Source organism: Aythya ferina (genome assembly GCF_964211825.1).
Source record: "Aythya ferina genome assembly, chromosome: 4".
NCBI lineage: Eukaryota > Metazoa > Chordata > Aves > Anseriformes > Anatidae > Aythya > Aythya ferina.
Window position 1 is genome coordinate 45,713,471 of NC_140300.1, and position 23,335 is coordinate 45,736,805.

At 42.6% G+C, this 23,335-nt stretch overlaps 1 protein-coding gene and 1 long non-coding RNA gene across 2 annotated transcripts in view; both read right to left on the reverse strand.

Moving 5' to 3' along the window:
* DCHS2 (dachsous cadherin-related 2) overlaps positions 1–23,125 on the reverse strand; it is a gene marked incomplete at its 5' end in the record, with an annotated part of 107,092 nt that extends 83,967 nt beyond the window's left edge. Inside the window, one exon of the mRNA XM_084517974.1 lies at positions 21,281–23,125. Within this exon, the coding sequence (XP_084374100.1) occupies positions 21,281–23,125 (1,845 nt within the window). The remainder of the gene's footprint in view (positions 1–21,280) is intronic.
* Positions 2,890–6,652, reverse strand: LOC311435959. The gene is made up of 3 exons (XR_014692509.1): positions 5,804–6,652; positions 5,481–5,609; positions 2,890–3,735 (listed from the first exon to the last, which is right to left on the reverse strand). It is a non-coding gene; the product is annotated as an uncharacterized lncRNA (long non-coding RNA).
* Positions 23,126–23,335: the final 210 nt, after the last annotated feature.

The following is a 23,335-nucleotide window of genomic DNA, read 5'->3' on the forward strand; positions in this document are numbered from 1 at the left end:
GAAAAACCTGCAGTCAGTAGTATCTCACTATTTGCTTAGTTGTGAGACAGTTCTGTAGTGAAACACTATTTTGCTGCAACACTTCAAAGCATAAACAACAATGAATCCTCTCTATTGCATGGAAAAAAAAAAGGCTCATGTGGACTTCATCTCTGTGTGAAGCTCTAGCAGCTGTCTCACATTAACATGCTTAAACACAAACAGTTACAATATAGATGTAAAATTACAAATGTTGAATTAATTTTAAGCTAGCATATACTTGATATAAGCCCTTTTTTCAGCGAGCATCAGCATCCCATAAATCTCAGCTACTGTTGAGGTCTTGGTCCTTATTTTCTTTGGCTGGGTAGTATCTAAGCAGATCTATTTTCCCTCTTTTTCAGGCTTTAATCACTCAGTGAAGTAACTATTATTTTGTCTATTGGGGTAACCTGTCCACAGTTACATGCTACTTTTATCAAACTTGAAATGTCACACAGCAGTCATTTTGTGTGCAACCAGATAATGTCATGTGAACAACTGTATTTGGATCTTTTAATGTAAAGAAGTGTAATGAGACTTTATGAATTTTGTGGGAAACTTGCAGATATTTCCTTACCATACATTTGGTTCCCATAAAAGCCCCAAACTAACCACACTGACAAAATGAAAACCTTTCTCTCCCCTCTGACAGGACAAGTTTCCTTTGATGTGTATCAACACCAAACATAAGCGAACACACTTTTCGGAGTACTGAGAAAATTTTGCTGTCTGAACACTTTAAACCTTTTTGCTTGGCTACCAAGAAGAGTGGCTTCCTTCATGGTGGTTTCTGTGACAAAGACAAATGAAGGGGTGGTAGCCAGCCTGAGATGTTCAGTCCCAGTCCTAAAAACTAAGAAGGAGTAATGAGAAGAAGTGTTCATTAGTAACATGCTACAAAGCTATAACTAACAACCTGAGCTTTTAGAATAACTACAAGCTAAAACTTCCTTGTTATTCAGTTATATCATCTTACCTTTCAAGACTCTTTTTGAGAAGAGTCTCCTTTGGAGCACACCATATTAAGCTCTCCATTTATTCAACTCCTCTATCTACTTCTCATCTGTAATACCACCTCTCAATTCCTGAGGAAGCCAAATAAGAGACTTGACAATAACTGCCTCCAAGTTGACACAGGAATTGCCAAAAAGCAGAATTCCTCCCGTCTGGGAACACTACTGCCATAAACACCTCACAGGGCTTACTGGGCTTGCGCTGAGATGGTTTCAGAGCTCTTTTCAGAAAACCGTAAAACATCTCTGCTCTTCCTCTCCACAAAGCCCTTGGGTAAAGTTAAATGTAAATGCTTATGTGCTGCTAACATCCCTCTCTGCTATCAAATATAAGAGCCCTATTTCCTAGTTATCCACAACATGAATAAGATTCACACTTGCATAGCAGACAGCTGGATGAACCCCAGCAATGCTAAGATAGCGTTGGTTGAAAAATAAGAGTTGTTAAAATAAAAATACCACCTTTCTAGTATAATCCACACCAAAAGTAATCTCCTCACACAACATTAGGCTGCCAGTTTTGGTATTTACCTGAATTTATAATTCTTCCCAAACACTCAAAAGGCCAGACTTACTAAGAGGGTCCCATTCCTGTCACACTTGCACTCGATCAAAGACAAAATTTATCACCTTTAGGCCTCACCACTTCAGCTGCAACTGAGCTAATAACTCCACACACTACTACAAGTCCTGGGCAAGCTCTAACCAGATTCAAGTACAGCAAGGCATTTGCTCAGTAGCCACAATCACTTAAACCTCTTCTCGATTTGTTCATTTGATTAATTTTCCATTAAATAACAGGTCAAGTTGAAGGTTCTCATTCTTATCTTCAGACCTCTTCATTGCAATTAAAGTTCAGCTACCAGAAAGATTGCTCTTAGAAAATGACAGAACCATCAGTCTAACTTTACACATCTAAATGCTTGCTTCCCCCCCTCCCTCAAATAAGGAGAACCTTTCCAGAAGGGATGAGGACAACAACAAACCTTAGATTTACAAAAACACAAAGCAAAGCCTTTTTCCTTAAGCCTCCCTGGTAACGCAAATAGCTGAAATGAAATCCCCACCCCTGCCTCTATTACAAGAATCTGGTCGGCGGTGGCAAAAGAAAAATTTTACCTTGAAAAATGTTAAATTTCTTTCAGATGATTTTTCTAACTTTTCTTCTCAATAATACAAACACCAAAGTAGCTGTTCAATAGGAATAATCCACAGTTGCAGGTCAGTTACGTCCCATGTCACAAGGATGAGGTCCCCAGATTCTGGAGAATCTGGAGGACACGTAGTGATAGCACAGGTACATCAACAAGGAGGTGGGAAAGAAAGGAAAGAGAATCACTGAATAAAAGTTGCAGACAAAGAAGAATACTGCTATTTGAGGCCTAAAGAAAGGGTGTTGCCAACATCCAGAACAGGAAGATGGGTATCTGATGAAATGTTGAGGAGGAAGAGGAGGATTCTCACATTTTAGCATCATTTATCGTATACTTTCATAGAAACTGAGAATAGTTTGAGTTGGAAAGGACCTAAAGATCATTGTATTCTAACCCCTTTATCTGCCTATGAAGCTCACATAGTCTTAGAGACAGATATAAACTTTTAAAGCCAGATTGAACACAGTCATAAGGAAAGTTTAAAGCTTTATTATTATTATTTATTACTTCATCACACCAAAGGTCAGAAGTGCATCTTTTCAGCATAGTGGTTTGTACAAGCTAAGTATATATCTAACTACTAAATGAAAATCTCACAAGTGTGTTGTAATAGTATTTTTATAGTATTGTTATTAGTACTTAGGAAAAAAGTGTTTTTCTTACAACAACAAATAAAAATAGTACATTGACAGGTTTTATAAATTAGAGTTAATATGCTCCTTCTCTGCTCATTAACGTTACACAGCAGTGTCTCATTTTCACATACTAATAGCTCCTATGTCTATGTTATCTGGTAGCTAACAGTCCAAGGGACTGAATACTGAGGTGGCACTGCAGCTCTGTCGTGTGCTACAAACATTTTACTCCTGAGAAGAAGCAGGTCTGCTGTACTGGCCCTGGAGTTTGACAACTCCAGTTGCTTTTGTCCCAGAAGATAACACACATCAACTCCTTCCTTACTCTAGGCTTCTAGTGCCAGCATGGAAAAAGTACTCTTCATGGTTTGTTTCAAGTTCTGCCCTGTGGAGTGTTTTCCCCTCCATGAAATCCACATTTGCTTTTGTCATGTAGCCTCAATAACAAAGTTACACATGAAAATACATCTACACACCTATTCAATTTCTGTGTAGCTAGAGATGAGTATAAGCAACCATGTAAACAGCCATCAGCCAGCTCCAGAGAATAATATCCAGGAAGGAGACAATAAGGTGGTTTTTTTGGGGGGGTGGGGGGTGGAGCATCAACTGTCCACCCCCTTTCCTTTCTCCTCCAAGCAGCCAGGTATCTTGCTGTCTAAGGACAATGAATGCAAGCCTCATGGAAGCATGTGAGCCTTCTCAAGAGAAACTAAGCAGCAGCTGTTAAATTTCACATTCTCCTTTGAGCCCTGATTTCACGGTGAGGAGTCAGTATCCTGTTTTCCAAAGAAAGCGGGTGGCTGGTTTCTTTTTCACAATAGGACCTGACCTGTTGGTTCTGGAGCTCCTCAGATGAAGGCATTTGGACACGCTACAGCTGCTACACTCCGGAAGAAAGCAAATTTCATTCTGTAATAAAATACTGCCCGTGGTCATTGTAGAAATATAAAAATGCATGGCTTCAAATTTGTTTTAGGATGTTTGTTGAGGAATTCTAAGATACATGGGCAATCTACACAGCTGGAGTGGAATCTCCCAGCAATTAAGACACTTGGAAATTTGACAGTTACTGTGAACTACAATGCTCTCTTCAGGTTTTTCTATACTTGTTGAAATACTACTTCCACAGACTTTGGGCTTTGATTCTTGTGTTAAACGTCCTTGAACACAGATAGTGAAATCAAGCTGCACTTCTTGTATATACATATCTAAAGACAGGCTGTAACAAACCTGAAAATTTAGGTACCATAACTCTTTACAATATCACAGAAATGGAGAGAAGAATTAGCAATAGGAAAATTGATAGAGCAGAAAACCTTACAAAGGTTACTCAAAATTATAAAGATTTTATGCTGCAATGACAATGCAAATAGTGCTGGCAAATTCCAGAAATAAAAGGAAACCTAAATGCCAAACCCAAGCATACTTAATTTTGATGTTTTCCATGGCTGATATCACTGTAGTCAATGGGACAGATTAAACTGCTATATGACTACACTATTCAAATTTATACTTAAATAAACAGAGATAGTACTATTATGACAGACAACAAAGAACAAGTCACAATAAAATTAAAACTGGTCTTCATCGTCCTACCTAAGACCTAGGTTATTACATAATTACACTTAACCTAATTGTCCTTAAATATCTCAGTAGAGCCATCAGTACAAGGCATTTTCAAATGAATTAAGACAGGAAAAGAAGTTTGTCTTTCACTCTGACACCTTGGACAGTGTTGTCCGATAAGGGTTATCAACAGCTTTGAAGGAAGATACTTGTTCTGTCCTCAACAAATTCAGGTGACACTAAGAAAATTAAGAATAATGGCAGTAAGAGGAACGAATGTCTGAGAAATCATCTGAGTATCTATTTTCACCTCTTTTTTTTTGTTAAAACCAGTTTAAGCTTCCATCTTGAATGGACAAGGAATCCAGAATTAGGACTATGCTTCACAATTACTAAACTCAAAGTAGAGAAGCATCATGGCCAGGAATACAAGAGAACTTAAACTCTGACATAATATGGCAACACTGACAGAACCAGAGTAGTATGACTGTTAATGTAATAAGCTCTGACATTTTAAGAAGTTCTCCAACACGTGTCAGCAATTCTCTGCAGGAACAAAACAGATTGACCGCTATCCTGGGTAATGCTGTTTGGGATTTACCAACCACATTGCAGAAAGACAAGAAAGAAAAACGAATAGTCTTTGGTTGACTTAATTAGAAAAAGAAAAACCCTGCCACACACCAAAAATGCATCATGACAGGACTAACTGTTCCACATTTGTCACGTTGATGTTACTATGTGTTCCTGACTGTTAAAGCATGGAATGCAAATGTTGCTGACAAACATAAAAGCTTTTTTAAGAATCTACTGCCATCTGTAACGTTGAAAGCACGTTTTTTCATATGAGAAAGTTCTTTAACAGCACAGAAAGCAAGTCACCATTCTGGCTTATGATATGAAAATTTATAATGTAATTCTATTGAGCTGATGAATGCTAGAACACAAAAGTTTAACATGAACAATTAAAAACAAAAAAAAAAAAAAAAACACGTTAAGTAAAAATCTCTGTATAATTGGAAACACTATTCTATCAAAATCAGACTTCACAATTCATGTATCTTCCAGTTCATTACGGCGTCACTTACAACATGAAGGATTTCATGGGATAAAGCACACAGTGTAGCACTACGTGCCTTTTCTTAGTGACTTTGGGAGAAAGTATTCTTTCCAGACAGAATGCATGAGACAAAAGTAATAATTTGAAACAGCTTCAGCTGCAAAACAAAGAAGAAAAATAAACTAGTCACATGGTCAAAGCACAAAAATACAACATTTTGATAAAATTTTAAAAATACAGAAGAAGAAACAAAACAAGCGTTTCTAGTTTGTGCAGAGAACTGGCAGCAATGAAATCCTACCCTGGTTTAAGCACAGCCACAATCCCTCTGACTGCTCAGTACTGGCTTACCTGAAAGCATGTCTGCCTCAATAACATTTGTGTGCTCCATGTTCCATCTATCACTGAGCTTGTAGGCAGAAAGCATTACACTAGTCTGGATGCAAGTCAGAGCTGAACTCCAGAACTGGTAGGTGAAGTGGGAAAGGTAACTAAGTAGTATTTTTAATTCCCTTTGTTACAAACATTAGTGCCAATGGGTGTGGTGGGTGTCTTTTCATACAACTCCCAAGGAAAATAGTGATATCTAAAATTTACCAGGTGTTCCATTTCAAATATCCGCTAGACTTCTAAAAGCTCTCTAGGTACTACCTCTATAGACAGGCAGAAGTACAACTTTTTCCATGCAGGCTAACCACAACCTGGCATTTACATATAAAGAGGACTTTCCAATCAAATAATATAGCTTGTGAATGGTGGAATATTTGCCCTGTTCCATTTAGTATTACATTAATTACAATGCTTTGCTGCAATGATCCCTTTAACATAATCTGATCATTTTAAGACAAGTAGGTACTTACTATATCTCAGTACCTCAAGAATACATTTCAGATGTTATCAAAATGATTAAATAAAGACAGAAAGATTATACAGATAACTACTGCTGCCACCTTGAACCCATCCATTTCCAAGACTAGAGCACACTGAAATACAATCCTTGCTAAAGGAAAAGAGTCTGTAAGACTTACAAATACTTTAAGCTACCCAATGCTTTCCCACATACACTTCACAAACTACACAACTTTACAGTTATACATCTAGTATGCTACCTCTGCTTACTCTAGCCTTAATTACAAGATACAGCTTTACATTTCCAGTAATCCATTTTTCCTGTCTACATTGTATGACAACCAAAGAAAAACTAACACATAGCATAGAGGTCAGTGATATAAAGCTCCACTAAGCGACTAGAGAAGGCAGGAGGCAAATTACATGCTGAGCAGGTGAAATTTCTAGGGCGTGGGAATTAAGCCATTAATAATCTCTCCTGCAGAAATGAAATTAGGTAATTATCTTCTCTGAGTGTTACATCCCACTGCAGTGAATGCAGCTGAGGCTGTATCCTCTAAGACTGCTAACACCTGGAAAAACCAACTAGGTGCCAGAGTAACTCATTATCACTCCCAGCAAATGCTAGGGAGCTTCACCTCAGTGCTCCTGCATGGAGAAGTGTTCCTAAAGACATTCACAAATTTATTCCACTTCTACAACCTCATGGCAGGTCCCTCCTTGTCAACCACTGATGTTCAGCCTCCTCCATTTTGTATTGTATTAATTAATATAAGATAATTAAATCAGGATTTCAGTATTAAAGAGGCCACTGGGGGAAATACACCAGCAGAAGTCACAGGGCAGGAGTGTAAATAAAGAAAACTGAAATTTCACAGTAACCTTTTCTTTATGAAACAAAACCTCGTGTTGCTGTCTTGGACTTTTCTTCCTCTTTCAAATTTCCTTTCTTAGGTTCTATTTCTGCATGGCAAATGCTATGTTTTGACTTTCTTATCCAGAAAAGTATATCATGAGAGTAATGTCACGACAATTAAGAACACCTTCAGGACTAAAAGTATTTTCCAAGCACAAGTCTAAACCTGTGATTGTGGAAAAAAGTCTGAATTGTACCTGTTTCTAAGGATCAGGAAAAATCTTAACTTACAGATACCACTGTGCACAACCCCCTCCAGAAAATGGAAGATGGGTGCTTGTTTTCTGCCTCAGTCCCTGTGTGAGTTAATCACTGAGTTATTAGATAAGAAGAGAGAACACTTACACATTTACTTAAACTTCTTTGCTTTTTTTTGAAGGATCCAAAAAAAAAAAAAAAAAAAAGCTTTATTTCCAAACAAAGCCAATGTTTCATCCAGCCTGGAGCACCTTATTAATTTCATATTTAATCTGAAAGGGGGAAAAAGCAATAAAATACATTTCAGGTTTATTCAGACTGAAAGCGTGCATTAATTTTTCAGCTCAGACAAGGTGGGATAAGATGTAAAGCACTGAACCAGGATAAGTGTGATAAAAGAGCTAACAGAAGGCATGACTTTAAGGATGTGAACCAGAGAAGATAATTACCTAATACTGCTACTACTTATTCCGCGCTGCTGGCCTAAATGTCAAAAACATACTGATGACCCAGAAATTTCACCTAAAAGAACTTCTGATTGGTGATGCTGGAGTTACTAAAAACTGTTAAATTACTCCAAATCACATAGATTAAAAGAACAAATTAAAAATGGCCCTACCGAATTAATGTTTGTATTTTACATTTTTGAATAATTTATCATATTAAGATCATCCATAGTATCAATGCTCCAGCTACAGATGAAAATGCTGACAGCGTGCCAACCATCTAGAGATACAAAATCCTCCTGGAATTGTTAGAAATATGCATGATGTTCCCGAGACTTTAAATCTGTGTTCTGTATTCCAGTTTGCAAGGAGGTCTCTAATGACTGCCCATATGAGGAGAAGATATACTGTTCACAGAAGCTGAATAATTCTAGGCTACTTATAGTTTAAAAAGTATTCTTGAAGCTCTCACATTTTAAACAAGAGTATCCACGTAACTTTAAAAGAAGCAGCAATACTACCACTTTGTTTTTAGAAAATAATTTGACAACTTAACAAACTTAAATGGACAGATTACTGATAAGAAGTTTGAAAAAAAAAAAAAAAAAGTTTGATTTTTTTTATCAAAAGAAGTTTGATAAAAAGCACAGAAATATCTGAAAGGAAGAAGGTGTTTTGGATGTATATGGAATGAAATGGGGTTATCAGCTTGAAATCTAACTCAAGGAAGGGATTTTTTAGCAGCAATAAACAAAAATAACCCCAAATGCCTATCATTTTATCAGCATATCATCTGTATTTTTTCGTAACTCAGATGTTTACTACTTTAGAGGAAATCTCTTCTTTAAAATGGTTATACTCTTTTTCCATGCATTAATTAAAAATATTTTTTGACCACAGTTTGTTACCCAATGGAAATATGTATCAATCAGAAGTCTCACATACCTACACTCTGACATTACCTTGCCTTAAATGACCAAAACATGTCAAGCACATGAAATAGATATGATTGTGATGATCTTCAAAAGATGCTGCTGCAACTTACGGTCAGCTTCTGTCTCACAGCTAGAATCTTCCTGCAGATGAGTAGTAAGTAGACCAGTACATTTAATGTTAATCACATTTAGCTTCACACCATTTCAAAACCATATGTGCAAATCCTTAGTAACACAACTTTTCTAGGTGAGCATCCTTCACTTTGACAGCTATATACAAAAGGAAAACACCCTTTTGCTCTGAAAGCTCATCTGAATCTCAGGCAGTGTGCAGATATTCAGAATGTGAAACTCTTACAGCAGCATTCATCCCAGAGCTAAAATTCTTTTTTCAAGTGTTTTTCAAGGGTCTTCTTTTCTCCAATTTGGTACATGCAGCAGTGAAGTTATAAACAAAAGTAGGCTGAATTATAGCCACCAAAGACCTCATACTTATTGCTGCACTGTACTTGGCAACCTTTAAGAACTTCACTGATGCAAGAGGAATAGAAGAAGTAAGATGTTTATTCTCCCCAGTCACAATTTCTCATTTCTTGCTTTTTAGGGATGCATCTTATTTAATTGAGTAAATATTAATTCTGAAAGGGATTACAGCTATTCTAAATATTCAGAAGTCCTGAATTATATAGAGCATTTTTAAAAGTAGGATAGGGAATATGAAAGATGACTGTATGCCTCTTGAGGCTTTCTGAAGGCTTCATTAACAATTCCACACAATAAAAACGTTTTTAGTAACTGCACAGTGACAATATCCACACTCCTTGTGACAGTTCAGGAATCTTCCCTGTAAACCACTCATGAACTTCATCTGACATTCTGAATTTGTTTTATAAATAGTGTTGTTTTTTTTCTTTTTTTTTTTTCTCATACACACCTTTTCCAGTAAGAGTTTCCAACCATAACTCCCCAACCAGATAAAGTAACTGGCCATTGAAAATAACAATTGCTTCTCTGGCTGAGTGATTAAAGCCAGAAGTGAATTTTCTCCTGCTTGTCCACCAGGAGGAAGTGGAGAGAGCAAAGAATACTCAAGCTAGAAATATTCACTAAGAGAGTGGCTAAAACACAAGCTTAGAAAAAGACTTGAAAGATGAGCATAGGGGGCAACCTCAGTAATTTTTGGACAAGAGAAAGAAGATGGGGTCTTATTTAACTGGAGACATGTAAGACTCATGTGAGAAAAAAATGGGAGAGAAGCACAGTTACTTAAGAAAAGCCGGAAGCTGCAGAAGCCAAGAGGAGCTGGGCAGGATCCCAGCAGTCACATGAAAGATTTATGGTATCTCCAGAAGGTGCTTAGAGACCCCACGGAGGTCCAGATTCCAGGGGCTTAAAGAATGCATGGCCTAATGAAATAAATCCCCAACATATCACCCAGTGAAGTGTCCCAGCAGAGAGGGAACTCTACCAGCAACCCCAGCTAACCCCTATTTTATTAAAAAAAAAAAAAAAGGAAAAAGAAAAAAACACACACACACAAAACTAGAATGAATTCACATGTGAGTTTGTGAGCCAAGAGAAACATAGATGGTTAGTCCTTAGAGCAAGAAGATGAGATTTTAACAGCTGTAAAGTGTTGAGCTAATGCTCACGGGGTATGTCGCTTGGTGGATTTTTTCCCCACCATCACATGGAACAAAGCTCAGTATCTGCTATAGGCCTCCTCAGCCCTGGGGTTAGATTAGAAGATATCCAGAAAGAATTACAATGTTCTTAGAGAAAGCACATCACCAGGAATCATTTCTTTATGAGGACCTTTAGCTTCTCAGAGACTCACAAATCAATTAAAGTAAAAGATATTAGACATGAATACTTCAGACCATGTAATTATAACTTGAGTGTAAAAAAAGAGGGAAATAAACAACAGCCTGTATCTCAGTTTTAAAGTGATAAGCAAGTAACATTAAAAATGGAATGGACAGTTAAAGGCAAACAGACAAATACAGGGGTTTGGATATGGGGGAAGACTGGGACTTAAGTCAGTCAGGATAAAAATATGTAGATACTCCTAAACAGAAAAAAATGAGCAGAAATGGGAGTGCCAAGATGAGAAGCTAGCATACTGTTAAAATTGGCCACTGAGTGAGAGGTGAAGGAGTACCTTCCTCACTCTGATATCAGCAGTTATCATAACTAATGGGAATGAAAATGTGGGAATGGAAGTTATACATATTGAAGTTAACATTAAATCCGTGTTCAGAATGAGAGGATCTGACCTAGAATTGTTAAAGAACTTACAAATAAAACAACAAGCTTGCAGCCAAAACTATTCTAGGTCTTAACGAATCCACCTCTCTTGAAAATACCAAAAGGAGAGGCAACAGTGTAGAAAAGAAGAGCAAATGAATGTGGGCACTGCAGTCCTATCATGCTGACCAAAACAGATACAAACTTTAGAACAAGTTCTGAAGACTAGCGAGAAGATAAAATAAGTGATAAAATACAACATTTTGCCAAGTATTTTGGTATCCTTTTGACAATGGATTTTCTAAACAAACTAAGCTTAATAGATTTAGTCAATCTGCATTTTGTGAAGCAACATCTCTTTCCATTTTTATTTAGTATAGACTCAGCTATTAATCAAAAGATCATATGGTTAGAAACCAGGTAAGAAGAAATGAAAACAAGATGGGAAGGAAAAGGGAAGTAACAAAGTACATTTTAAGTGGCCTCCAATTAGATATGATAGACATCAGAACCCTCCCAGGAACAGAAATGTTCTCCAAAATGGCGTTTCAACCGTTTCAACAAAAGAGTTTCAAAAACTTCAGGATAACATGTGTCCCATAACTGCAGTGTTCTGGAAATGCAACACATGTTCTGGTCTAAGTCCTGAATGTTGGCCTTGGTCCTCAACGCAAACAGCTTCAGACAAACCTTTCAGAAAATGAAAAGCAGTTAGACTTTCAAAATGAGTGTTCCCTCTGCCAGCTATTTTTCCCCTCCAAAGACACAGGCACAAATGAAGAATTAAAAAAAAAGGCAATTAGTGATTAGTTCCAAGAAAATTCAAACCTTACTTCTTTAACTGAAAATTACAAATCTAAGAGATTTGGCAGTTGATTTTTTCAATGAAAATAGAATGCAAAAGCAGCCTGCTATCAGAACAAAATCATTATAAGACTGCAGCACTGCCAAAATTATTGCTAAAGACATCAACTTCAAAGACAGCTAAAGAAAGAAAAGAAACAAATTCCAGGATATGGAATTTTGCTTTAATAGTAACAAAAGGGAGAGAACAAACAAACAACAATAGAAGCCAAATATACATTTTCATCTTTCTTCTTTCTTTTTAAAACCAGAATGAAATGTCCCCTCTTAGCTCCTTTAAAAATTATATGGATGTAAATCTAAAAGGAAAAGAATTTTTGAAGTCGTGAGTCTGTCTTCAACTGTAACCTTTGGGGAAAATCATTATTCCAGTGTCACTGGTGATGGAAGCACAGATTGTGTTAAAATATGTGACATTAAGAAAAAGTTCTGTGCTCAGGGAAAGTAGGTCATGTTTGTACTGCAGTTTATTTTGTCCCCTTGCTCCTACAGCACCATGAATACAGCTCTCTCTCTCTCCACCTTGGAGACACAGACACACATTAAATTAGCTGGGATTTTCAAAAGTCAGAGAACCTGAAAAACCCCCAAAGAACAAGTCCTGGCTGATTTCATCGAGGCTTATGTTCCTAAGCTGCCTGCACACTTGTGCAACAAAGGCTCTTTTGAAAACAGCCTTCCAGCTCCCCACTGCCCCACAACTTCTGCAGCCATCAAGGGGCGCGAGGTTGTCGTACAGCATTACCATATGGTAGCATTTTACACTTACTTTGCACGGGCTTAGAGGTCTATGTAAAGCAGAAGGCAGGCAGGAATTACGGAGTTTGTTCATTTTTAAAAACACACATTGCTGATTTGTGCTGTGAGGTAAACAGCCAATCTTCCCCCTGAGCAAATGTTGCTCCATCCTATCACCCCAGCACAAGCTGGCGACCGGATTCTGACGAGGCTCCGAACACCAACTGCCCCTTGGCACTAATGGTGCTAAAAAGCTACTCCAGGGCTACACTAGAGTAACTACAATTGTAAGCAACAAATCTGAAATGCCTTTGGTGATTTCACCTCTCGAAATGCTATAAAATGATATTCTATTCATTGTCTTGATGAGCACGAGTAACAGTGCTGTGCACCAAATATGCAGAACAGGAACCAAACTACTGGAAACAGAGCAAGCACTGAATTGGCATAATTCCAGTTACTGATCCCCTTCCCCCAAACTTACCTGTGATTTTTAAGGTTTAAATTCTGTGTTGATACATTCTTGAGATTAATAAATTTTCTAATACCACAGCAAAAAAACAACCTATCCATCACAAACTTACAGCACAATGTACAGCACAAGCATTAACAAGGTGATAATCCTTGTCTCAAAGAGCTTATTCTCCTCCATCTGACAGAATCTTAAGACAACTGAAAATCTTTTCGGAACAGAAGTTCATGTTAAAGAACATGCTTTATCTTGTCAATTTCCACATAAGGGCACAACATCACTCCTACAGTAATATCATCAAGCGTTATGGTGGTAAAAGTACCAAACTGAAATGTAGTCAAGAAATTAGCTAATTAATAGAAGTGTATGGAATTCCTTACAGAATCAAACTGGATAAATGTCCAAAGAAATAGCCTATCAAAAGATTAACAGTACATCCCTATGTAAAAATAATTAGGTGTCTATATGAGAATGCTTAATATATAGCCGTACTTTTATATGGAAGCAGAGATGAAGATATCAATAAATCCTTGACTTTGATAACAATCTTTGAGAAAACCTCTTTTCTACAAACGGTCGGTCTATTATCAAGGCAGTCATGGTGCAGAAGGCCAACTGGGAGAACAGGCTCCAATAAACGATTACTTTGGTATGACTGGCCATGAGTTCAGAATTTAAAGAAACTACAAAATATAGGAACTACAAAACATAAACAAATGTGTACTATAAAATCATATTTTCTGGGGTTTTACACATTAGGAAACAAAAGATGGTGTAGCATGTAACCCACCAGAGGCTGAGCGCAGGAGTCTCCAGCAGTTTCTCTGATTGGTGACATACATCCAGTTCCTTGGACGCTGCACTAAACCATATGTGTTTATTTATAATTGTAGAGAAAAAATCACCAAGGCATACACAAGTTGTTTGTCTCACATATGTTCAGTCAGACATTAGTTAAAAAAACTGCCCTTCCTGTTACCCCTTCCCCAGTACCAGATGTAGGTAGAAGCCAGTGGAAGTGGAGCAGACATAAGCATGACAAGCTAATTCCCTGCATGAGGGACATAGCTGAGGAAGGGGGAAGGGGAGACGAAAACACTACACAGGAGTCCCACAAGGTCAGTGCGGGAGATTGAGACATCTGTCAAGGCTGGAAGTCAGTACGTTTGCTTGTATTATAGCAGATATTGTTGTTACCACAACAGTTTTACTCTTAAAACAGTGCAGCCTGTGAGTGCAAGTAAATTGGCATGACAGCATCCTGATTTTTAAGTCGCATCCACAGGAATCAGATGCATTAAAGTCTGGCAGAAATGTAATACTTGTTTTCATTTAAGGAAAGGGAGGAGAGAAGACAGAACCTAGAGCTGCGTCTCTAATGCTGTGCTGTCAGTTACACAAGAGAAGTCCAGTTCTCAGCAAAGCAGTGTCTCAAAGTCCACAGATGTGACCCACTCTGGAGTAAGCTCCGTATCAATGTGGAGTGGAGGAAAAGGAGCGGCAACAAATGCATCTTCCCTTAAAACATGTTCTGCTTACTCTCATGTCTCACCCATGAAGTGTGAGGCTTTGGGGTGTACGGTAAATTTCACCCATGTAAAAAAAAGCCTGGTTAACATTTTCTTTACACTGCCTGGTTTAACAGGGACTGAGCAAGGAATGAGGATGATACAGATTTGGTACACAGAACAATTTCCTTGGTGATCCACATACTTTGGTACATACCTCCTGCATCTACCCTGAAAACCCTAACCTAGTAATCGCCAAGGAAGGAGGCAGAGATTTTGTACCCACGCACCGCTGGCCAGCATATGGGTCCTTACGGGCACTCCTGCTGCGTTACTGTGTGCTGGTGGTCACTGTGAATGCTGACAGTTACTGCATGTGGTCTCGTATGTGTTAAATAGGATGCAACTGTTTAAATTCCTGCACATTTATATATATATATATATATATACACTTATACCATACATATACACATGTTTATGAGGAGAGAAGTTCTGTTACTGAACCAAATACACCATTACTGGACATGATCTCCAGGTATGATGCAAATCCTTTGCAATTCTACATTCACCAGAGAAGAATGATTTCACTCAAGTGCCAATGAAATTAAAAAGGTCCTGATTTGCACAGGTTTAAAGAGAGGGGTCTCAAAGAGCTTAGAAATGACTAAATGAACTGTGATTTATAAAGTAATTTATTAAAAATCTACAGCAGTGTTCTTGCTCCTTACCATTTAACAGGGAACAGGGAGTAAGGGTTGCTCAAACAAACCCTATCATTAATGCATCACAGAACAAGTTTCTCCTATGCGCACACTACACCAAATCCCATAAAACTCCTGAGTAGGTTCTAAATCAAACTCATGAATTTTAAAAGACAAATGCAGACTCTATAAATCATTCTTGTTTTTTAAGCGTGCAATTAGAAGTTTGTTTTCAAGAATTAATAAAGCAGTGAAATAAAAATAAGGGCTTACTCTGCGATGTGTCAATCCTTTTGCCTGGCAAGCTGGACCTTAAGAGGTTGTGAACTCATATATTTCCCAATGTTTTAAAACCTTCCAGGAAAGACTAAGCCTTCTGCTTACCCAGCAATTTATGAAAATCTATATGGATGATAAACTGACGTTAATGTTTGATAAATGAATAGACAGGCCATACCCAGCCATTTACAGCTTATTTATAATTTGCTCGAGTGTGGCATAAAACAACTGCTGAAGTCAGCTCTTTGACTAAAGGTGAACACCAGCAAAACCATTACATTTGTGAAGGGGACTGCCTCCCATCAGAAACAGTAGCACACCAACCACTAACCCTGAAAGTCAGTGACTATAAAGGAACTTGCTGAATAACTAGAAACTAAAACAGCAAAAGTTTAAGGCTTCCACTTCCCACTTCTCATATCCATGCATTTTTAGGATCTGTTCTTCCTGCACCTAAAGTGTGCAGCCTGTGCTTAAGACTGGCGCTGAATGGATAGGACCAAGAATTGGACTCTCCTTCCTACAAACTTTTCAGTTATTGAATGGAACTCTTTTCCTATTATTAAAAAGCTAGAGAAGGGCACCAAAATTAGAATTCTGAAGCAAAAGAATATGTAAAACTCCTGTCAATTTAAAGCGACTTTAAAACAATCATTAAAATCATGTATTTTGCTTTCTGAATTTTTTCCTTTCCTCCATCTCCATACAGGAATCATCAGAATATTGCACGGTCAAATAGCCATTTATTAGTCTCCAGGCCCAGACCATCCATACTTGTGAAGCTACGTATTTTATAGATCAAATAAAGTTCAGGGCAGCCATGAAAACTGATTTTATTCTGCAAAGCTATTATAATCTACTGAGAATCTACTGAATGGCTTCTGGAGGGCAAAAGGATATCTGTTGTGAATTTATAGAAAAATAATTGCTTCAAAATCATATACCAAACAGATAAATCATGATACAGTGACTGCTGTCAGGCTTAATAATATAGTATTAATTGGATGGATGAATGAATGAATAGTGTTGCATCGTAATTAGAGGTGAGATGATTGATTTCTTCGCTGTAACTGTAGTTCAGCCTGGCTTTTGGTCTCTCTGTTGTCAATTACAGTAGCTTTAAAATGTATCATTCTAAGTCAACAAACAAAACCTAACTCTTCCCTGCAGCTGAATTCTTTAAATCGGATACAGTGAAGCTAGACCTGGAAAGCTCAAGAAACTTAGAGATGCCCACATGGCCTGATCTCTTCCAGCCTCTTTCTCCCTCACGTCTAATGAGGATGAGCCAGATTTTACAGCTCTTTATAGCCTAATTTGTTGGCTTCATTTCTGTAACCGCAGTATGGATGAAATGTTCTAAAACCAAAATTCTTCAGAGAAAGGACACTCCTTTCAGCTCCTTGCTTCAACATTCAGGGAAAGAAATGGAAGGAAAATGCAGCATGCAGGCTGTCCTGCTACATGGTCAAGGGCCCAATGAAAGATTATGGCTTCCAAGCCTCCATCACTTCAAGCAGGGATGTAGCCTTCATCCCTTTTTATCCTCTTTTCTTTCTTTTTATTTTGCAGAAGGCAGAGAAGAAATGAGGAACAGCTGCATGTTAAAATGTCCTTTTTAGAACCCTCTCCTTCTGGTAGTGCCTCTTGGAAATGTGTATTTCAAGTAAAAACAATTTATCTGAAATATACTAAGCACTTAAACAAAAATCAAAAACCAAGCATCCTTCTTATTATACCTTTAAATATTATGTTATAGAAACCCACAGGCCTTTCCCTAATCATGGACTAATTGCAAGTATACTTAGGTTAGCTTCTAGAGCTTTAAACAAAATCTTTCTTTGCTGTCATTGCATTTACAAACCCCTCACAATCTCAGCACCAGAAGGACCGTCATTTTTAAATAAAAGGAACAGAGAAGCTCTAACCAGTGAGCTAAAACAGCTTCCTTAATGGACCAGAAAAGTGCAAGTTGTCATAACAGCGGAATGTACATAGGTCTTTATCATCTGACAGATAACATATGTTTTTTCTCCTCTTCTGTGCTGTCAGAAATCACTCAAAAGCCAATAAACATATTTTCTGATAAACCATGAAGGAAAATGAACTTAGGAAAAACTACTGACATGGCTGTCACTAATTCATGACAATTTATGTTCTCTTCAAGATGCAATTACAGGCTTGAAACACATTATTATACTTTCCCTAAGAACTCATGTGCAGAATTAAGTGAGCTACACTTCTGCCACGGAGCACCTCACAAGCTCCAGCACACCCTTGCTGGGGAAGCAAGTTTAACCTACCAGTCCCAAACATATACAGAATGTGCCATGCTGTGTAACACAAAATAAACACCTCCATTAAGTTTGAAATAGGAGTTCAGCTGAGAGCTGCAATAAGCCACCAAATCTCTTTCTAACTCTAAGCTCCGCATAGCCCAATAAGGGAAAAATACTCATTTATGCAGGAGTCCCTGGAGGATACAAAGCAGAATTGGCACATTTCTGCTTCACCAAGGTAAAAGGTACAACCTAAGAAAAAGAGGTGCCAACCTGATGTGCTGAATTATTTTCCTTTAAATCAAGTGTTAGCCTGCTGCATGAGAGACAAAGAAAATATATTGCTGCTTCGGATAGGAGGCTAAAATCCTGACAGACCTGGCAACTCAGTACTCTAATTTTGAGATAGATGTATTGTACTAGAGAGAACCATTTCAATGAGTATTACAAAGCACCGCAATCACCTAAAAAGCTCAAAAATGAAATTAGTAACGAGAATTTAACCTGTGCTATCAAGGCAGGTCAATGGGAAAACTTTATTCCTCAATTCATTACATTAGGAGTAAGAGAATGGCTCACAAGAGAGACACTCGGTCACACTCATCACCCTTAGGCCACAGAGGTGCAATCATCACAGAGGCATAAATCATCCTCTATTAAACCCAACTGAACTTGCCCAGCTGACACCAAGGTGCACAGAAACAGGACATCATCATCATCATCACTCAGCTGTCCACAGGCTTTGCAATCACATTGCTCCATTAGACTGGCATGAAAAGTATAGAAAGAATAAATAAATAAATAAAAATGAAGAAAGCCAGAGCTGCTCTCACTTTTTGTCCATCTTATCTCCTTTCTAGGTCATACTGAAGATCCACAGAAAACAGACTCATATTATGTTGAATGTTCCTTTACCCAACCTGTACTGATTTGCATTTTACTTATGAAATAGCCCCAAAGGCTAAAAGTTCAGAAGTGCTGCCACCTCAAAGACCATTCCCTTTCAGCAGGAACCACAAAACACACCCCTTGTTCACCCTGCAGCCCCTGTCCTTTGCTATGTGCCATAATGGTGACCACACCATGCAAACTCAGCCTACTTCTCCTGCGCAAGACTTGATTCAATCACCAATGGTAATCATTAAATTTTAACAAAGGTGCATCTATCACAACCTTCTACAAGCCAGAAGTTCAGTAGCCAAAGACACAAAAATGTGATAAACTCTAATAACATCCTCAGAAATCTAGTTATACGTGTTTCACTGTATACCTGTGTACTACTTTCCAATCTCCAATCATTTCCACGCTGATCTTCCCTTTTCTTCATTAAGATTTTTTCCCATTTGTCTGCTCAGACTTCTGATCTCACCTGTGTTATTTTCTTCAGTGATGCGATCATTACATTGCCACGCTTCTTTCTATCTTAGCCAACATAAACAAACACCACTTATTTTTCAGGATGCAGATTCTCCCTTCCTGGGCAATCTGCACTGGAAGGGAGAGCCTTTTGCCAACACAGAAAATCCTGTCCCTATGCCTGGGAAACAGCAGTGGCTCCAGCAGCTGCTGAAACCTCTGTGTCCCCTAAGTGCAGTGCAGTTAATTTCTCCAACCAGTGACTTTCTACAGAACAGCAGAAACCAGTGACAGACAGGCTTAAATGCAAATTGACACACTTCATTTATCTACCCCATGAGATATTATCCCAAAGGCAAGGAGGCAGAAGGGAACAATAACCTAACTGATTATCACAGGCAGAGTAAAAGGCTTCACAGAAGGAAAGAAATCTCCCATTAACAGCATGCAGTGAAGAACACAAGGGAAAAAACTGCGCAGCATTGTGTGGCGTTTGTTTTCAGGAGCAGCAATAACACATTCTGGGGTCACCCCCTCTTCATGCTAGCTCTGAAGTCCAAGAGCCAAGTGAGAGCCAGGACTCCTACCAAAGATCCTGAAAGATGGCTTGGTCAAAATAAAACTATTTTCTTCATTCACAGCATGCAGAAGCTCCAAGAGCAATGAAAATGAAATCACCTGCTTTATGAGAGCTTTTCCTGCTTACGACAGGTGAATAGGATGAAAGCAGGGAAAATGGATTGGAAAAGGGTATTTTGAAAGGGGGTATGTTTAAGGATTAAACCTATTAAGCCTAGTGAGAAATGTGGGCATCACTCTGATGATACAGGATTAATCTGTATGCAGAAAGACCAGCTTCCCTCCCCGGCAGCCCAAGGGATGCTCATTTGTTATTCCTCCCACACTCTTGCTCACCTTTGGCGTTAATCTCGCAGGTCTGATCATCCACCCATGTAACCTGCCTTTTTCCTACTCTCTAAGCAGGATCATGGCAGCCTGGTGATGTTTGCAAAACTCAGCACACCCCGGATAATACCCTTGCACGTGGTGCTTTGACCTGCTAGAAAACCTACACCAAATAAACAACAAACCCAAGCATTTGTATTTCTATTTTTTTTCCCCGGGTCCTTCAAGCGGCGCCTGTCTGACCAAACCACAAGCACGAGCCGCTGCGTTTCAGCACCACGGACCGCAGGGGCCCCGTGCACCTGCCCCGCAGCCGGGTTCCCTTGTCGCTTTGGGATATGAGATACAAAGCTGAAGGCTTTCCAGTGTAGAAATTCTGAAATTTCCTTCTGAGCTAAAGGCAGAAGGGATATCTGGCAAAGCCTGGCCTTAAAAAACCTCCATTCAACCCCACTCACAAAAAAAAAAAGAAGGATTTTTGATGGACAAAAGCGGACATTTTTTCTATTATCATGAATCATTTTCTGTAAAGGCAGGGTGAACTGATTCTCTTCATTATCAGAGAGAGCTCTGATAACATTACAAAGCCCCAGAAATGCTTTTTAATGTCAGGTTCCTCTGTGTCACACTTGCCCTCTGCTGTAAAGTTCCCCTGTGTGCCATACTTACCCTCCGAGATGTGTGATCTTACTGATTTTACACTGAGAACTCTCCCAAATCCTCCAAAGTGGGCAGCTTAATCAGGCTATTTAACTGTGTAGGGCTTGGAGAGAGCCGGCACCTGAGTCTCTCTGCAGATCCGAGCTTTTGTGCTCATTACCTGGGCTGCATCACGTTGCAGAGTGTGTAAGCAATGTTTCTATTTTAGGGCAGAAAACCTAAGGCCCTAAAACCAAGAAAATAAACACCCGTAGGCTGCGTAGGCTGTGACTTAGCCACTGCAGTGCACGGCGCCGCTGCTCCCATCCCGCCCGGACGGCCGGGGCGGCCGTCGGGGGGACGGGACCGTGGGGGCGGGCTGGCCCTCGGGGGGACACGGCCGTCGGGGCGGGCCGGCTGTCGGGGGCACGGGGCCGCGGTGGGGCCGGTGCCGTCGGGGGTGCCGGCGCCGTGGTGTCCCGCCCCGGGGCTCACCTGCAGCAGGCAGCGGCCGGGCGCGGCGTGCTCGGGGAGGCGGCCGCGGTAGACGCGGCGCTCGAAGCGGGGCTCGTTGTCGTTGGCGTCCTCCAGGCGGACGCTGAGGCGGGCGGAGGCGGAGCGGGGCGGGCGGCCGCCGTCGCGGGCCACCACCCGCAGCTCCAGCGCCGCCTGCCGCTCCCGGTCGAGGCGAGCGCGGGTGCTGACGGCGCCGCTCCGCGCGTCGATGCGCAGCAGCGCCAGGGCCGCGGGCGCTCCCTCGAGCGCGTAGCGCACCTCGGCGTTGGGCGAGCCCGGCTCGTCGGCGTCCGAGGCGCTGAGGCGCAGCACGGCCGTGCCGGGCGAGGCGGCCTCCGAGACGGCGGCGCGGTAGTGGGGCTGCGCGAAGGCGGGCGCCTCGTCGTTGAGGTCGGCGACGCGCAGCAGCAGCGGCTGCTCGGCGGACAGCGGCGGCGCGCCGCCGTCGCGGGCCACCAGGCGCAGCTCGTAGAGGTCGCGGCGCTCCCGGTCGAGCGGCGCCGCCACGCAGAGGAAGAAGACGCCGGCGCCCGCCGGGCGCAGCGCGAAGGCGCCGTCGGCGCCGCGCAGGGCCAGCGCCACGCCGGGCTCGCCGCCCGCCTCGTCGGCGTCCGAGACGGAGACGCGGGCCACGTAGTCGCCCGGCCGCGCCCCCTCGGAGACCCGCGGGCCGCCGCTCTCGGTGAGGAAGAGCAGGCGGATGGCCGGCCGGTTGTCGTTGACGTCCAGCACGGCCACGGAGACGAGCGCGCTGGACACCTCGGGCTGCGCGCCGCCGTCCCGCGCCTCCACCACCAGGCGGTGCAGCGCCCGCGCCTCGCGGTCCAGCGGGCGGCGGAGCCGCAGCACGCCGCTGCGCTCCTCCACGGCGAAGTAGCCGTCGGGGTCGCTCTGCCGGCGGTTGATGGCGTAGCGCACCTCGCCGTTGGCGCCCAGGTCCGGGTCGGTGGCCAGCAGGCGGCACACGGCCGTGCCCGGCGCCGCGTCCTCCCGCAGGCGCGCCCGGTACTCGGCGCGGCTGAAGGCGGGCGCGTTGTCGTTCTCGTCCAGCACCCGCACGGCCACCCGCAGCCGGCCGCGGCGCCGCGGGCTGCCGCCGTCCCACGCCTCCACCACCAGCCGGTGCTCGGCCGCCCGCTCCCGGTCCAGCCGCCGCAGCAGCACCAGGTCCAGCGGCTCCGGCGGCGAGCCCGGCGCCGGGCGCCCGTAGCGCAGCGCGAAGAGCGGCGGCTCGCCGGCCGCCAGCAGCGCGTAGCCCTGCGTGCCGAAGCGGCCGGCGTCGGGGTCGCGGGCGGGCGGCAGGCGGAAGGCGGTGCCGGGGGGGCTCAGCTCCGACACGTCGAGCCGCAGGCGGTCCCTGGGGAAGCGCGGCGGGTGGTCGTTCACATCGGCCACCGCGATCTCCACCTGCACCACGTCGCCGCGCAGCGTGGCCGCCGCGAAGCTGTAGCGCGCCCGGCGCTCCCGGTCCAGGCGCCGCGCCGTGCGGATGATGCCGGTGTCGGGCTGCACGTGGAAGTCGGCCAGCAGCGCCGACTCGCCGCTGCCCTCCGACAGCAGGAAGCCCCCCGGCGGCAAGGAGCCCTCCGGCAGCCCGGCGCGGATGTCGCCCACCAGCGTGTCGGCCGGCAGCCCCTCGTCCACCGCCAGGCTCAGCTTGTAGGCCGGCACCGCGCCGCCGCCGCCCGCCGCGCACAGCCACAGCCACAGCGGCACCAGCGCCCGCCCCGACGGGGCGGCCGGCGCCGGGGCTCCGCCGCCGCCTCGCCCCCCTCGGCCGCCCCGGCACCTGCCGCCGCCGCCGCCCCGCCGCCGCCCCGCCATGCTCCGCCGCTGCGCCGGCAGGAGGAGAGCCGGCGAGCCTGCGAGGCGCTGCGAGGACGAGCGAGTGCGAGGGGGCGGGCAGGGCGGCTCCCCTCCGCCGCCGCCGCCACCGCCCCGCGCAGCCCCCGCCCCGCCGCCCCCCGCCGCCCCCCGGCGCTCGGAGGGCCGGGGTTGGGCTCGGGCAGGAGCGGAGCGCCCCGGGGAGCTGGG